This window comes from Desarmillaria tabescens, assembly GCF_030435595.1.
Source record: "Desarmillaria tabescens strain CCBAS 213 chromosome Unknown EV420scaffold_58, whole genome shotgun sequence".
NCBI lineage: Eukaryota > Fungi > Basidiomycota > Agaricomycetes > Agaricales > Physalacriaceae > Desarmillaria > Desarmillaria tabescens.
This window is the reverse complement of record NW_026848357.1, coordinates 90,351-106,092: the sequence shown is the minus strand read 5'-3', so window position 1 is coordinate 106,092 and position 15,742 is coordinate 90,351. Positions and strand designations below refer to the sequence as shown.

The following is a 15,742-nucleotide window of genomic DNA, read 5'->3' as shown; positions in this document are numbered from 1 at the left end:
GAGTAAATCCAGGGTTGTCCACATGCTCCGAAGCTGTCTTCAATAGCAATTCACCCCAATAGTGATGTTGGGGATGCCAGGTCTGTCGGGGGTGATAGTGGCAGTGGATAGTACAAGAAAGAGGACAAAGACCAAGAACGGGCTGGCTGAGTACCACGAATCTGAAAAAGGAAAGGAATTCACAGGACAATGATGAAGGTTGAAGAAAAGTTCCCATGACCTGGCCAGGGAGAATCCAACAGCAAATGCCGTGTTGGATGATCAAAAATTTCTTTTCAGGTTGGCATAATGACCGATATCTATATATACATATAGGACTCGGAACTCTCGCAAAATTGGACATATACATGAATTGTCAGATTAATTTGCTATCGTATCAGGTTGCTATCCAATACACATTGATATCATTCCACCACCTATGATGTATGGCCTAAAGATGTTGTGCGAAGATGAATAAGTACTGTGCCACTTCTCTTCTTGTGGTATCAGCCTTACCGCAATGAACTTGTTCAGGCCAGGAAGGAGAAACCGAGAGCAAAAAAAATAAAATGTAGGGTCACCAAGATATCTAAGCCATGTTGGATTTGAGAGAAGACACTCCTTTGTGTAAATCTGATTAGTCTCAGCCAAAAGCAAGGTCATGACTGCCACAAGGACCATGGCATCATTCTTGCCAATGCTGCAATGGTAAGCCATTCCCTGTTACTCTGTTCCTTTGACAGATGTGAAAGGTATCAGTGCTTTTTCAGACTTGATGCATCCTGAAAGTGATCTTGAAGGGTTGACCCCACTGAAACAGCATCCCACTTCGACAACCTTGAGGTGTTAGGAAATTGCCTGTTTGATGTGTCTTACAACCTCAACTACTATTTCCGATGAGTCGGAAGCAGCTAACATTATGACCGAGATCAGCCCCCGGGACTCACAGAAATTCAGACTCTCACTCGGGTCCCAGGTACACTGTAACAAGTGCAGGCCCAGTCTGAGAAAATTTGATCCGCCAAAATTCATAGCAACCAAATTTTTAGATTCAGCGACAGTGTAGATCTAGATCTCAGCATCGAAACACAGATATTGATGAGAGAATTATACAGTGTGGTCATATTCTACAAGTGGCACCAGGAGAATTGGGACTCGAGATAGCATGAAGCTACGTGACAAGTGGAGTCCAAGCACAAAATATTTCAATGATGGAGACAAACCCAGCCAATGAAAAATAGATGTTGGGACTGGTCATTGGCATGAATAAAGAGTGACAATCCTGAACATATAAAGGTAATTCACACATAGGTACTATGCACTCGGCATCTGTTTGGCCAAGTCTGTGACTTCAAGTCCAGATTCTCAGGAGCCAGACACATTATGGCTGTTGGAATCACTGCCCATTGAGTGTGGTGACCCTACAACACTGGATCCAGGACATGTTACTGCCGTGGTGGATACTAAAGCAAGCATGGAGACGGGGAGGTGGTCCTTCCGAGAAACGGATGTAAGCCAGCAGGCAATTTGTTGAGCTGTAAGCTGTTCAAGATCCCTTGGGAAATGGTTAGTAATGAAAGACGAGTCACAGATCCTACCTACATTTATGTGACAAAACGAGTCGAGTAAGCTGTTAGAACAAGCTCTGACATGTGTCAACAGGGTATACTTATGTTGCCCCACGATGTGCCATTTTGGAGCGAATACATGCAGAACATGCCCATCTCGAACAAGGACATGTTCACTATCAGTGTCACCATCCCCTGCCAGAAGGGCTACACAACATCAGGCAAAGATAAATGCTGGAGCTGTACACTCACAAACATGTGCTATCGCATGGGGAGGAACTTTCATTGTGGGTCCACATTCTCAGAGTCAGTGGGGTGGCCAGGGGCATGATGTGACATGGCAGTCTGCTGCCCGGTCTGCGGGCAGGCCTAATAGTCTGCAATTACTAATGGGGTCAATACCGGAGCATGATTTTTCATCACGTGAAACTCATGTGGACGACATTACTAAGCTCATAAATTCACGATGCATTCTTCAATGCTAGTCGACTGTCACTCCATACAGAGTATTCAGACGTGTTTTCTGGTATGTTTTGAGTTAAAGCACTCACATAACTAAATTTCAATAAGTACAATCATTATTCACTCTAAATTTGCTCATTAATTCCCCAAAATACCATTTATGTGTATGAAGCCAGATTTGCGTACTTGGGTATCACGAAATTCATCCAAAAGACTTCAGATTATCTCGGAGAATATCTCAAGTCCATTGAAAGGGAACCACAATGTATCTAGAGGGAATATTTCCTTTGATATTGGTATAAACCAACGATTCTGCATCTCTGTGCTGCAAAACCTGTCTTCAACTGAGCTCACATAGTACTAAATTTGGATGACTTGATCCTTTGGGCAATATATAGTTGCATAACCACGGATATACGAAGTAACAGCTGTTAAAAGACCTAACCCTACAAATTAATAAAAATGGACTATTAATAGTGATTTGTGGAGATATCTTTACTTCTAGTAAGTATTTAGCTGTTTTCCTGAGCACCACGATACATTTCCATGCCAATAAATGTGCTTTGCAGTCCTAAAAATGACGTCAGATAGTAATTTTTGCAAGGGTAGAGAGGGCAGGCAGTCACATGACAAATTTCCTTAAAAAGTATAACAGAAAACCAACCGTGCTCCAGTATCCAGGGCGTGTCTGCTAGCAGACTCTATTTCAAATCTCGACTGTCTTGATTTGGATAGAAGTCTGCCTAGGGGAGACTACAGGCCTAACCTTCCTACTATATCACCGGTACCACTTCGAAGATATTGTTACTGTCTCACATCCAGGAGAACAAATCTATCAATGTTCCTGAATATATACAGCATCCTGCTTGATGGACAGCACTGGGCTGAGATGGACCACCCCTTGAATGTCCTTGTGGGTCCTTGTTTGAGCTTTACATCAACCGTTTATTACCTTTCCAGGTCATGGTGTATGTTGGGTGTATGTGTTCTTCCAGCTTCGTGATTTATGGACTAGCATCGTGTTCTCAGACCTCATTCTTCCCTTCACCCCCACAATGGATCACTGTCTCCAATGCTGTCTAAATATTGCATTTTCTCCTTTTTTGTTGCTTTGGCGTTAAGCTAGGTAGAACAGGGCACTTTATAACTGTGAGTCCAATGATCTCAGTCCTCGTTAAAAAGTAGATTTTTATGTAGTAACGATGCTTTACCTCCGTACCATCAAATGGTATTCCTCTATGTGCACTACCCATGTTTATCAGTGTCCAAAGTGCACCTGTATGTGGAGCATATTGTATTGCTGTCCTGCATATTGTGTCGATAAGGGAGGACAACCGTCACTTTTTAAAGGTGCAAAATCTCTGTGTCAAAATTGCACCAGAAAATAATGATTCTGGCACTCGGTAAGACATCCCCTGCTGCTGATACCCATACCTTCTTACCATTCCACTTCAGAGCAATCTTCTCTTTCTTCCTGTTTCATGATCTCACCTGGCTTTTTACATCTCTGACACTCTATTTCTGTATTCGGTTCTCTGTCTCTCTTCAAGTCTGGATCTCTTTGCTGTCACTGCTTCCTTCGCGTATCTCTTTATGGTTAATGACTACCAGCCCTCCTGGAAATGCTCGATTCTGTAATGGCAAGTAAATTTTATCATCGCAGATCACCTCTCATTTATAAATAAAATGATAGACTCGTCACACTGAACGTCACCCTCTACATCCCTTAGGCATTTTCGCCAGTCAACTACCCTGAAGATATCTTGAATCTAAATTCCCGATACTATAGAATCGCACACCTCACTGCTATCCCTTAATGGTCTGTAAATGACGCATCACTTGCCTTGGCTCTTAGCTGCTGGTGTAAACCTGATCCTTGCTGCTTAATCTAACATCGTATGTCAACTAAGCTATTGCGTAGAAGGTGTAGAATACTATTTGCCACTAGATTGTAGACCCTTTTTAGTATACTAATCTTGTTGAAAGACACATATAATTATAATAATTCTTTTCCATGCACTGCTCAAAGATGATGTCAGTAGTCTCGGGCCCCAAAGCGCTGTGAACGTTCATTTTGTAATGAGCTACAGCTCGAGCGATCTACACAACCAGCACTATTTTTAGACCCGATCGCTCGATCGTTTCAGTTCCTCCCGTATTCAGTTCTTAATGACAACATTACATGTCTGCATTTTGACTAGAAATCAAACCTATCTCTTCGTCAAAGTTCACTAAGGTCCTATAAGCGAGGTCCGAGTGTTGCTGGTCGCGCATGAGATCAAGTTGCCACATTGAAAACGGACTGGCGAGAGCGGTGATTTGGGGCTTCGACGGAGCGGGAGTGACAAAAAGATAGGTCCCTTAGCCTATTGGCAGTCAGATTTTGCTCAGCTTTTGCTACTGGGTGTTCTACTGGCTCCGCTGCTCTTCATCAAAATTGAATGTTACCATCACAATGACATGCGATGTGCTTAGTCTTTTTACCAAATTAGGAACGAGAGTGCCCTGTTCACACATCAGCACTGATCCTCTCACGTTGAAGTGCTACACACCATTGACAGCTTTCTTCATCCACAGAAAAATCACGCTGTTAAGGATTAAACACCCACTGTTTATTTCATCGCGATGAGAAAAACGAAGCTGGTCTGTAGGTCCGAAGAAAATTTCTGCCACCTACCATCATATAACCCGATGACCAATATGGACAAAGTACCACTGTATTTGTGGGGTAGATAGCACACCGCTCGTAACAAAATGACTCATTGACGCTGTGACATCGTGAAGCAACCTTCATAGCCAGGAACAGCATCAGGGCTCAAAGTGCCATGCCATCTTCAGCTAAATTACCGTCAGCATTCCTGATAAGGTACCCCCGATAGAGCCACTTTCCTCGATCGCCATCAACCTAGATAAGGTATAGGTAAATGTTAGCGAATTTGACAAGACCTTGGCAACATATGTAGTCCTTAGAGGGACTGATGAAGCTGTCACATGGGCGAACCCTGCTGACAAGATTGAATTCTCCCCATGTTGAATGTCCCTGGGCAACGACATCAATATGGGGTAAATAATAGGGTTCATTGACTGTACCTCGCCTGTTATGATGACTCTGTCACAGACGAGTCTCTGTTCCTCTGGCTGAAGGCGATGTGCTCTCTGGTAATAAAGAGGCTCGTTTCTACCAGGTTCGCGAACTTCAAGTCCATCGTGATCCTCTTTGATATGAATTCCAGTTGGAAATGGGTCATGTAATGAAAGTACGACTAAAACTGAAGCAGGAACCCGACTGATACCCGAGCGAGAGGATGTGACCGGCTGCTAGAAAGCCATGGCTTTGTCTGTGGTAACCTAAGCCCTTTCTGATCCTGTCCGAGTCTGAGATAAGGAGGTTCAATAAGAGATCGAGCGAGATGATACAAAAAGGTGTTGCTTTTGATCGCGAATCCTTCGACCAGGACTCAAACCCAGGTGAGCAACGTAGGATAATACCACATCATCACGACACAGTGGTTGGATTTAGGGTTGCGCAATGTATAAAAAGGAGGTTTTGGAAAAAAATTGCAATTGCAATTGCGACACGTCGAGTCATGTGGTTTTAGCACGGGATAAGTAAAATATCATATCAAAACACTGCCCTCAGTGTCACTACAAAACCGTAATTTACCTACCTGAAGGTTTCATGCAGAGTACTAGTTTTTTTGTATCAATGATACCAAAGATATTTTACTGGCCGACAATCCTCTGACCGGGACTCGAACCCAGAAAAGCAGCGCAGAACACACAATAACACCACAACGTCACGAAGATTTATGTGAAGACTGGTTTTGCAGTTTTATTTATAGCGGAAACAAGCCACCTTTAAGTAACTGCTCAGCTGGCCAATCAGAACCCACTATAGAGATCGTATTTTCATTACTAGGCTATTTGCCTTTCAAATTTTCGGTCACTTGCACGAAGAATGAGTATGCAGAATCAAGCTTAGGCTCATGTGCAAGGAAGAAAAAGATTACAATAAAATTTAACCCTTCCAAACAGATCCGAACCCTAGTTTTGTTAGCGTATCCAGCACGTCATGAAGGACACGTATTTTGACTACAACTGGACAATCGTAATCTTCCCAAACCCCGACCCAAGGGCGATTCTCCCGAGTTCTTTGTTGTAATCCAACGCCATCCAGTTATTCAACGGGTTCGAGCACACCTCGTGAACACAGGGTTGAGCAGTGGGGTTAAGCGGGCTTGGGAATATGGCCACCATGAGCGTCTCACAGCCACCGTGTTCTTCCCAGTGGGAGACCATCGCATGATCATGGGGGCGTATCCATACTGCGGTTCCACGTTTCCCAAGGATGACGTCTGTGCATCAAAGAGCACCGTGCCAGGAGGATATTTTGCTGGTGAGGGTTGGCAGGAAGGAAGAAAGGGAATAGAGTTCGAACGAGTTAAGCTCTGATGTCCAGGGGTTATCGCTCTCAGAACGGATGAGGATGGAGGTTGGTGTTGCACTGGTGCCATCGACCCAGCCGAAGGAGTGGGAGGCAATGGGAGAGTGTGTTTGCCCATGTAGGAAGGGTATGTTAAAGTACAGGTTGATGGAGCGTGCACAGATGACGAGAATGTTTGGAGAGGTGAAGACGATTTGGATACAGTGGTCATACTGTGAGCACAGATGAATAAGCAAGAATTAGATCAGCTAGCAATGGTTACCTGCATGTCACCTCCTTCATCCAGGTAGGCCTGTTCGTTATTCTTCCAGTTGTAGATCAATGTCTTGGAGAAGTTGTCACTGAGGGCTACGATATCACCAGTCAGGGTGACAGGCCTGAAGTCGATGTCGAAGGAGCGAATTTCATGCAGCCTTCCATCGTTGTCCAGATGCAGGAGCACGATCCTCTGTGATCTACACAAGTTAGCGATGGGACATCAGAACAACAAGCACTCACCCATCCAACGCCACAGCCATACTAGTCTCGGACTCTGTATCCACGTTCAGCTTCACCCCAGTGAACAGTGCGCCTCTTGGCGACCACTCTGAGGACTTGTGCCCCCACGCGATATCCCATATTGTCAGTACCAACCAGATTCCTTTCAATACGGTCAGCAACCACTTGTGCTGTCGGCCTGGTATGAATTTGACTTCGGATACAGGCGACCCGGTGAAACTTGTCTCACTCGTCGGCATCAGAGGAGAGTCTGCAAGCCATCGAGAAGTGAGTCAGTATGTGTGAAGCATGTGTTGCTCAAGATCTGTGTCATCGATGGGAGTGGGGTAGTCATTGGAGAGGATATTGAGTTTGAATGCGTTTGTCCAGATGATGTGTAATCTTGTGAGCGCGTTGAACCATTTGCATGTCTGTCATTATTAGCAGCTAGGATCATTGGGTCAGGAAATACTCACTTGTCGGAGGAGGATGATGTCAGGAACGGGAAGAAACACGATAATGTAGATCAGTACATCATCAGGTAAGTTGTATGGTGTGTCATTCATGGACGTTGCAGTCCAAGGTAACTGTGCGGTTACGGGCTGAATAAACCAGTGACTAAGCCATTCCCACCACTTGCCTACGGCATTTCCGGAAATTCTGATTTCTTCCTGCTACACCCACCGAGGAAAGAACCAATGGTCGGTACTGCAATAGTCGCACCGTGGAGACCGATGTTGTGTGCGACTCACCCTTGCTTCACTCTTTTGAAAAAAAGAACAGCGACATCATAGGTGCCCAGCCCATGTTCATACTAAACGATTACCAGCCCTTTCTCACAGCTTTCCAAACAACAGATTCATGCTTGACCGCGCACGCAGATAAGATCTTCCTCTTTTATTTAGATGAGAAAATAAACAATGTGGCTTCCGTGGCTTGCAGCATAAAAAGCTTCTTATGCGAGCTCAAACCGTGGCAAGAGAACTTACCACTAAGTACCTCAATAGCTCCTATGGTACGAGAACTCAATTAAATGAATGTATACGCTCCCTTCTTTCACGCTTCACTCGACTACCAACAGAATTGTATCTCAAGGCGATCTAGTAAAAATGGTCGAACGTCAGCTCTGGTCCGGAGCCAAATAGTATATGTTCTTCTAACATGCCTCCCTCGCTGAAACTTTATCACACCGGCTCACTATTGCTGTGCGGGCACCATTCACCAGTGTCCAAAGCCAAAAATCAAGGAAATAGCATAAAATGCACCAGGGGTGAATCGAGCCCTACTTAAAAGTTTACCATTGTGCCGTGTGAGGGATATCGATTCATTACTCATGAAAAAAAGCAGGTCTTACTCCAAGAGTTAAGATTTTGTCGGCTAACTAAAGGGTGATAAATCTATGGGACCAGATGTACGGATAAATATCTTATGGGCAAAGAAGCATATGTTCAATACAATGGGTGTATATTGTGAGATGGGAGGAAAGGGAACGTTAAGAGAGCCTGTAAATATCATCAGAAAGACGGAAGCTGAACATAGGTATCAGGTGAACCACAGGGTTTCTACGTTTTTGGAATAAAGTCGATTTTTGGGGTATGCCTTACCGCGATATTGTGGGGATATTCCAGCCTCACCATCGGTCCTTTCAATGTCAATGAAGCAGAACGTGGGATGGTATATATCGAGGAACCTGCAAACATAAGCTGGAAAAAGTGCTGACGATAGAATACAAATAGATTACCATATGGCAAAAACCTGCAGGGAACGCAAGTATTAGTAATAATAAACAGAGTGACTGACGAGGAACTTGACTCTGCAGAAATAGGATGGGGTAGAATTTATGATAGAATTGCCTGGCCTAGGATGGTAACCGCGCCTGAATGGCTGGGAAACTGTGAACACCAAATAGCTTAGAACTCATGGATATGTGCAAAGAGGCGCAGAGAGCACCAATGGATATAGATTCGTACATTTTGGAAAATTCAGCAGTCATGGAATACGTAGCGAGCCCCTGCGATGAATATTAATAGACGGATTCAATCTTTAAGTATATCTCGGAGCTGGGTCTAAAATACCTTTCCATGAGAAATCGGAGGGTAAGATTGGAAGGGTTGATCTTCTCGAATGTGAGCGTGAAGGTTGGAAATACGAAGCGAAAAAAAGAAGCTGAACAGATCGTGGACAGCACTAAGCTTCTGGCATGTCATCCTTGTTGTAAGCATCATTCGCCTTCGAAGTTACTCATGCGCGTTCATCTCTTGGCGCATCTCAGTTTTAAAGTACGTGATGGGGATATATCGAACAAAAGTCCCAGGCAAAGTAATCATATCAGGTTCTTTACGTCCATGTAATTTAAGCACACGCACCCATTTTTCGCAAAGTACTTAGTCTAGTTGGACCAGCAGATGCACACAGAGTTCCGTCCTTTCCCTCAGATTCCTCTGGTTGTTACTCCCAATTTTCTAGGAAGGGTGACATTGAATTGGTGTCCTGAACGCGATCCTGTATACTAGAACGTACCACGCCAGTAAATGCTCCACCAACTACTAATCAGAATACCTTCAGACAACCCCATACTTCTTGTCCCTTACGACTACATGAAGCTAAATCATCTTTTTGTTTCAAATTGAAATCCACAAGAGAGGGAATGTAAGAGGTGCCAGTGACAGATGTAGTTGGAATACTCATCGCAGAGGATTTTGAGCCTGAACGCCTTTATCTATCTGTTGTGAGTGGATTGACCCATTTACACGTCTGTAATCTTAGTTAACCAGGATCTTAGGATTAGAAATCGCCTCACCATGCAGAGGAGAAGGATGGATGTCCTCCCAGGTTGTATCCTCATCGGTGTTTATTCGTATGCAAGGTCTGCTTGTTCCATTGATTGTCGAACGAGAAACGGGTCGAAGAAGATCATTGGGCACAGCCACCAGTAATCTAAGTCTGTTTCGGTCTTTCCCACGTTTTGATTCGATTGTTTACCTTCTCCACTCTCCTGTCGCATAGGGTGCACAGATAATAGTGCCTTTCCCTTTTTTTACATTCGTGCTGAATTATTCCACGATGAGCACTGCCATTCTTGGGAGTATGAGTCCGACTCCAGGTCTGTGATTTTGATTCCGCTCAGCACGCAATGATGGACACATGGTCTCGGGTCACTGCGTTATAAAGCCTGTTACCATCGCATCCACTGGGAAGTATAAAGTGAATAACCCCACTTCGTGTATCTCACCAATTTTTGCTTAACAAATGACCTTTGCGACCTTTTCATACCATTGAAATGCTCAAGAAATTATTTAATTCAACAAAAATGATGTTAATGATACCAAAATTGTTCAGGAGTGGCGGTTGTACTAATCTGGAGTATTCGCTAGGCTAACGTGTCGAGGCCATGTTCTATGGACATTTGATTGTACCTATGATGTGTCAACCACGCTGACGACCACACAGCCATGTTCCACACGACCATGTAGCTATGCAGCCAACCACACAAAAATCCTCTTTCCCGGTCTTAGAGCTGCTGGCGACGGAGCTACTGCTGCTAGCACCTGGAGTGCTCAAGCCAGTATGACCCGGAGAGGGGGAGGATGGAGCCTGTGGATTGGCATCTGGAGTCGAAGGCCATGTGATATCCACTGGTGGAAGAGTGTTGTTGGAAGGTGCAGCATCCGGGGCGTGAGGTACATCTGGCTCTGAAGACATAGTACGATGTTGACATCCACCCCGCTTCCTGGCTGCCCAATTATTCCATCTTGCATAGCTGTCGAGCAGGGGGACAGGTGGTGGGTGGGAGTGGGGTCCAGGGCAGCAGTCCTTCTGCCATGTCTTGATGCATGCATTCCAATCCTTGCATCGGTAGAATTCAGGCCGGAAGCGATATGTGTCGATTTGCTCCTGGCAAGACTCCCTGAAAGAGAACCTTTTGAGATATGGGCACCCAGCATCAAAGAACGAAGTATCTCACCAGGAAGTGTAAATGCCGGGCTTGATGCCTTTTTTGACGATGTATAGTCGAAGCTCTTCCATGGCGCAAGATGCATGGATTTCATCGGGATAGAAGGGAGGATTGCAGTACCCATGGCGCTGCAGAACATTTTCCGGGTTGGCAAATAGTTGAGAATTGTTCCGGTCACTCGCCATTGATGAGGAGGGTGTGTCAAAGACGAGGAAGAGGGGAGTAACGAACTGAAAGAAAGATGTTCACTATAAGAATGGCTATTCAAAGCGACCGATTGGAGATTTTGACATCTTCTAGCATGTATCATCAGTCAATCAAAGGATGCGACACTGAGGACTGCGCTAAACGATGAAACATCAAGTGAAGTCTTCCTTGACAGATCGACCGTGTTGCCATCAAGTTATAGTGATGATGGATCGAGCGGTTCACATGATTCTTCCACTGCTTGTGTACACATATCTGCAGAGCTGAATAGATGAAGAAATACCCGTGTCCAGTGGATAACTGCGATAGCAGTGCCAGCAGCCATGGTGATGATAGATACAGTCAGTGGTCGATGAGTTTATGGCTTGGCATAGATCTTTCTGGCCCACGAATGTATAGCTTGAAGATAAAATGTCTCCGAGTCCCTGACATGTCGCTCAGTATACGTGATGGGATTCCAAAGGCAATGACATGTTCCTGGGTCTAGATGATGTTCAACATGGGTGCAGAATGTAACCACATAAATGGCCATTATATGTGGCACATTGTGGGTACTATTGAGACACAAGGTACATGCACCCAATTTCAAAACTACGATTCCATTATGATAGACATCTTCTGAGCTGCCTGCAGCACACAAGGAGGGGCCCAATGCTCAGGCTGCAGTATATAATTGATCATAGGCAGGATAATCAATTATACTCTGCTGTGATTAGAGTACTTATTACAATACACATCGTCTACTAGTATAATATTATTAATGTCTGATCTTTGGATCCTGATGGTGGGTATGTCTACTTGGTACATTACATTCAACTTGAAGGATGAGAATTTCGATGTTATGCGTGTTTTTTCTTCTTCCCTGCTGTCCGCAATTAATACCTGTCTGACTTTTGGTAGGCAAGTCAGAGTCTGGTAAGATTTAGCTGCAGGACGCCTTCGTGGCGTAGTGGATACAAGTTATGCCTTGGGTTCAAATCCCAGCAGAGATATGTAATGACAGTAGCTTCCGTTTTATTACTCACATCATGATCAAGTTTACAAATCACTCTTCTTCCCAGGTAAGTATCGTAGGATGCCGAGGGACCTGTACCGCTGAATGAGACTTTGTCGACACAGTATACAATATCAAAATCAAACTTTTCCCTGAGCGATAACCGACAGTCGTATGAACGTTGCATGTCAGAAGCTTGAGCGCAGTAGTTAATCCTGCGGCCCTAATTCTGGCGACGATCTACTACTGATCCCGGCATGGATACCATTCCCGAATCTCACCTACCCACCAGAATTGAGTGGAAATGCTTGCTTGTCTTTCTCTATCTCGGAATCAGACTGTTCACCCTCCTAAAAAAAAGGATGCGAATATCTGGGGATAGCCCTCTGTGGAATTGAACCACGGAAAGCTGGAGTACATATTGAGCTACATGTACCTGGGATGAAAGAGTGAATGGGAACCTGAATAGCGTACGTAGGAACTCCTTGAAGAAGCCAAAAGGCCAGAAACAGGATGAGTATAACAGAAGCGAGATCGCCTCCAACATGGTAACGCTCGACTTTTATTTCTGCGCAGGAAGAAAAAAAAAATCCGCAAGATACAAGACTCCTTTGGAAGGGATTCGAACCCCTGATATATGGTAGTGGAAGCGACGTAGCCAATACACCACGAAGGGTATATAAAACCCAGACCCTTCCAAGTTCTTCACGCCGCCATGAGTTGACCCGGGAATAGGACTGCGATTGGTGCTTTGCCGCTGTCATGCTCCTCCCATGGCACGAATGTGTGAATGGATGCATACTGCCGTTCTCTACCTGCCAAGAACAATATCAGGGTATTAGAGCGCAGGACAACGGGATACTGTCTTGCTGGAGGAGGGTGTATAGGCAGGCATGTTCATTCATAATGCATGACGGGATAATTTAGAGCTCGCACGAGAGGCTCCAGTGTTGTCATTCTCGGACTAGATGAGGATGGAGAGAGCGCCATTGGGTGCGGATGAAGGAGCACTGACGCCATCGAAGTGGTGGGGTATCGTAGACGTGGAGGTCGGGGCAAAGACGACTGGTCAGGGAGAGCGCAGCGTAGAGGTTGATGGAGGCGCATTCAGAGGGCTAGGATGGTGTGTGCGGTGAAGATGGCTTGGATGTAGCGGTCGTACTGTGGGCACAAGATATGATTAAGCGTGATTAGAAGAGCTAGAGTATGCTTACCTGCACATCGCTTAAGCCTCGCGCGTGCTGGTCTCCCAAGGATGTCGACGGCGAGGCCAGATACTGTAGTTGTTATAGTGGATTTTGTGCATAGTTCACAAGTTGTCGAAATACAATCCCCGAGTTACCTGAAACCTAAATAAGTTATCCGTTGTTCATCAGAGCAAAGAGTGCTTACCCATGCAACGATACCGCCACACTCGACTAGTCCACGCAATATCCCAGACCGTCAGGGTTGACCTCGTACGCATAGCATCCAGTTGTGGATGCCGTCCCTGTCCTCGACAGCAAGCGAGTCGGAGAATCTAGAGTAGTTGGAGACCGTATACTGGGTAGTCAGCAGAACGAACACCAAAGCGTGGATGCGTTCATGTAGCCTTGTGAGCTGTTCGCATTCAGTAAGCAGGGATCATATACCAATGACGTACTCAGCGGACTCGGTGGAGGATAGGTACCTGCGTATCATCTCCTTCATCGAGGTAGCCATTTTCACAGGCCTTTCAGATGTAGGACAACATTTTGGAGGGGTTGTCGCTGGGAGCTAAGTCGTCGGCTGTGAGGTTGACTGGGCGCAGGTCAAAGTTGATGGAGTGGATTTCATCCAGGGTTCCCGTTGTCGTCCAGATGCAGGAGTATAGCCTACATAAGTTAGCCGTCGTTGACATCCATCCAAGATATTTAGGTTCTGTGTTGAGTGAACAACGTGCTTCTCCGGAACCACTCTGAGGATTGGTATCCACGTCTGATAACGCAGACCATGAGGACAGACCAGATTTCTCTTAGAAACAGCTAGAAGACGGTAGAATTGGAATATGGGGATTATGGTGAAGATAGTCTCAGGGAGAGGAGAGCCAGCGGGGGGGGGGGGGGGGTGGATCGGTAGGCATGGCACGTGTGGTGCTCGAGATCGGCTTCATCGCAGGAATACGGTTAGTCGTTGGAGAGGATGTCGAGTTTGGAAGCGTTCGTCCATATGATGTAGAGTCCTGTGAGCATGTGGAAACATTTGCGCGTCTGGGTTCTCACTGTCAGTGGCGCATGCCGGGAAGCGGGGGGAGTCTTACCTGGCGTAGTCATTTTTCTTCGCCATCATCGCGTCATCCATCAAGCCCACTCAATCAAACAGAGCATTAACCTCATCACTATTGACCCTGTCCCTTCGTCCCTTCCTATACCACCTACAACGTGATGATTCTTCGTCACGAGGATATACACCTGCGAGGACCAAGGAACGTGAAAAGGAACGTCGATATATAGCTCTGTGACAAGATCCGGTTGATGTTTATCATCTTGGGGAAGGATGTTCCATGTTTTATGCTGGTCTTGAATAAATGCTGGGGAGCGTTAAGTAATCTAAAAATAAAATCAGTTATCATGTTGCCAGAAGCGTACCAATATAGCTCACATCACTAGATTGATTTTATCTCGATCAGATGTCCTTCTTGCCAACTTGGAGCTACAATCTGAGGAAGAAGGGGATCGCGCGTCTCCGCTCAGTGAGGGAAACAAGCAAAGACCGGAATTATGAAATAACACCAATCAAATGCTCATGTGAGGTACAGATGTCAATTTCCAATTCTTCCACCCTCTCTTGTCGTGCAATATTTCAAGGAATTGCTCCTGCAAAAGTCTTCAATTGATGACTGATCTACCCGACATTCCAACTCTCACCATAAATGCAGGATCCCATGCATTCTTCCGATCTGGATTTTTAAGGCTGTTCATCAACATTGTTCAGGCCATCGTTACTCGTTAGATTCATCTACCTTACGCATGGCTGATTGTACCACCCAAATCCAGCCCCTTGACCAAGCTAAAAATACCATACACGAAGACTCTTACCCTCTGCCAGCCGCCGCGTTGGAGGTGCCGTCCATCTCCTCGGTCTCCCTTTCGTTCATCGCCACTCTCTCCTCATTGGAAACCATATGTTTTTATCTCCAGTTTGTGTAGGTCCACGGGTATTCATCATCAAAATTGACTTCCGAGAACATCTGAGGATTGTTTTGAGCGACCGGAAGAGATACTATCGCGCTTCAGGGAACGGACGTGTACCCTTACCGCCAACCACGCTCCTTCCCATGAGATCGGCCTGAACCGATGAGTCTGAAGGGAAAGCAGGGATTGGAATTTGGCCGCATTTCAGAGATATCGACTTTCTCATTCTGGATGGACTCTTGTTCTCCTTTCGAGGACTTTCACATGGAGAAGAAGAAATACCCAAGAACCGGCGAGTATATGCATCTCCATATATATTAATTATTTCGCTGCGACCAAGTCCTTGCTACTCCGAGTCTGCGAGTCGCATCTCATGACTCTCGCAAAATTGGACATATACATGAATTGTCATCGGATTAATTTGCTATCACATCAGGTTGCTATCCAATACACGTTGATATCATTCCACCACCTACGAGGTGTGGCCCGTGGATGTTGCGCGAA

General features: G+C 45.4%; 4 protein-coding genes across 4 annotated transcripts; all 4 read right to left on the bottom strand.

Moving 5' to 3' along the window:
* Positions 1-6,076: 6,076 nt before the first annotated feature.
* On the bottom strand, positions 6,077-7,269 carry EV420DRAFT_1723987 (uncharacterized protein). Its single transcript, XM_060479798.1, has 4 exons — positions 6,952-7,269; positions 6,716-6,908; positions 6,383-6,665; positions 6,077-6,334 (listed from the first exon to the last, which is right to left on the bottom strand). Exons 1-4 carry the CDS (start codon positions 7,188-7,190, stop codon positions 6,102-6,104), a joined length of 948 nt encoding a protein of 315 aa, XP_060324744.1. The 5' UTR covers positions 7,191-7,269; the 3' UTR covers positions 6,077-6,101.
* Positions 7,224-7,496, bottom strand: EV420DRAFT_1649210 (uncharacterized protein; the record flags this gene model as incomplete). Its single annotated transcript, XM_060478276.1, has 2 exons — positions 7,224-7,361; positions 7,407-7,496. 2 exons carry the CDS (start codon positions 7,494-7,496, stop codon positions 7,224-7,226), a joined length of 228 nt encoding a protein of 75 aa, XP_060324743.1.
* Positions 7,497-10,312: 2,816 nt separating this feature from the next.
* EV420DRAFT_1768551 (uncharacterized protein) lies at positions 10,313-11,126 on the bottom strand. The gene is made up of 2 exons (XM_060480977.1): positions 10,895-11,126; positions 10,313-10,837 (listed from the first exon to the last, which is right to left on the bottom strand). Exons 1-2 carry the CDS (start codon positions 11,068-11,070, stop codon positions 10,357-10,359), a joined length of 657 nt encoding a protein of 218 aa, XP_060324742.1. The 5' UTR covers positions 11,071-11,126; the 3' UTR covers positions 10,313-10,356.
* A 1,665-nt stretch (positions 11,127-12,791) lies between these two features.
* Positions 12,792-13,551, bottom strand: EV420DRAFT_1484949 (uncharacterized protein; the record flags this gene model as incomplete). Its single annotated transcript, XM_060470139.1, has 5 exons — positions 12,792-12,901; positions 13,102-13,201; positions 13,301-13,363; positions 13,415-13,428; positions 13,479-13,551. The coding sequence occupies 5 exons, from the start codon at positions 13,549-13,551 to the stop codon at positions 12,792-12,794; spliced, it is 360 nt and encodes a 119-aa protein (XP_060324741.1).
* Positions 13,552-15,742: the final 2,191 nt, after the last annotated feature.

Coding starts and splice junctions, on each gene's coding strand:
- EV420DRAFT_1723987 (XM_060479798.1), bottom strand. CDS start 7,190: ATGCCGACGAGTGAGACAAGTTTCACCGGGTCGCCTGTATCCGAAGTC. Junction 6,666..6,715: donor ATGAAGGAGGTGACATGCAG/GTAACCATTGCT, acceptor CTGTGCTCACAG/TATGACCACTGTATCCAAAT. Junction 6,335..6,382: donor CAAAATATCCTCCTGGCACG/GTGCTCTTTGAT, acceptor GTGGAACCGCAG/TATGGATACGCCCCCATGAT.
- EV420DRAFT_1768551 (XM_060480977.1), bottom strand. CDS start 11,070: ATGGCGAGTGACCGGAACAATTCTCAACTATTTGCCAACCCGGAAAAT. Junction 10,838..10,894: donor CCCGGCATTTACACTTCCTG/GTGAGATACTTC, acceptor GTTCTCTTTCAG/GGAGTCTTGCCAGGAGCAAA.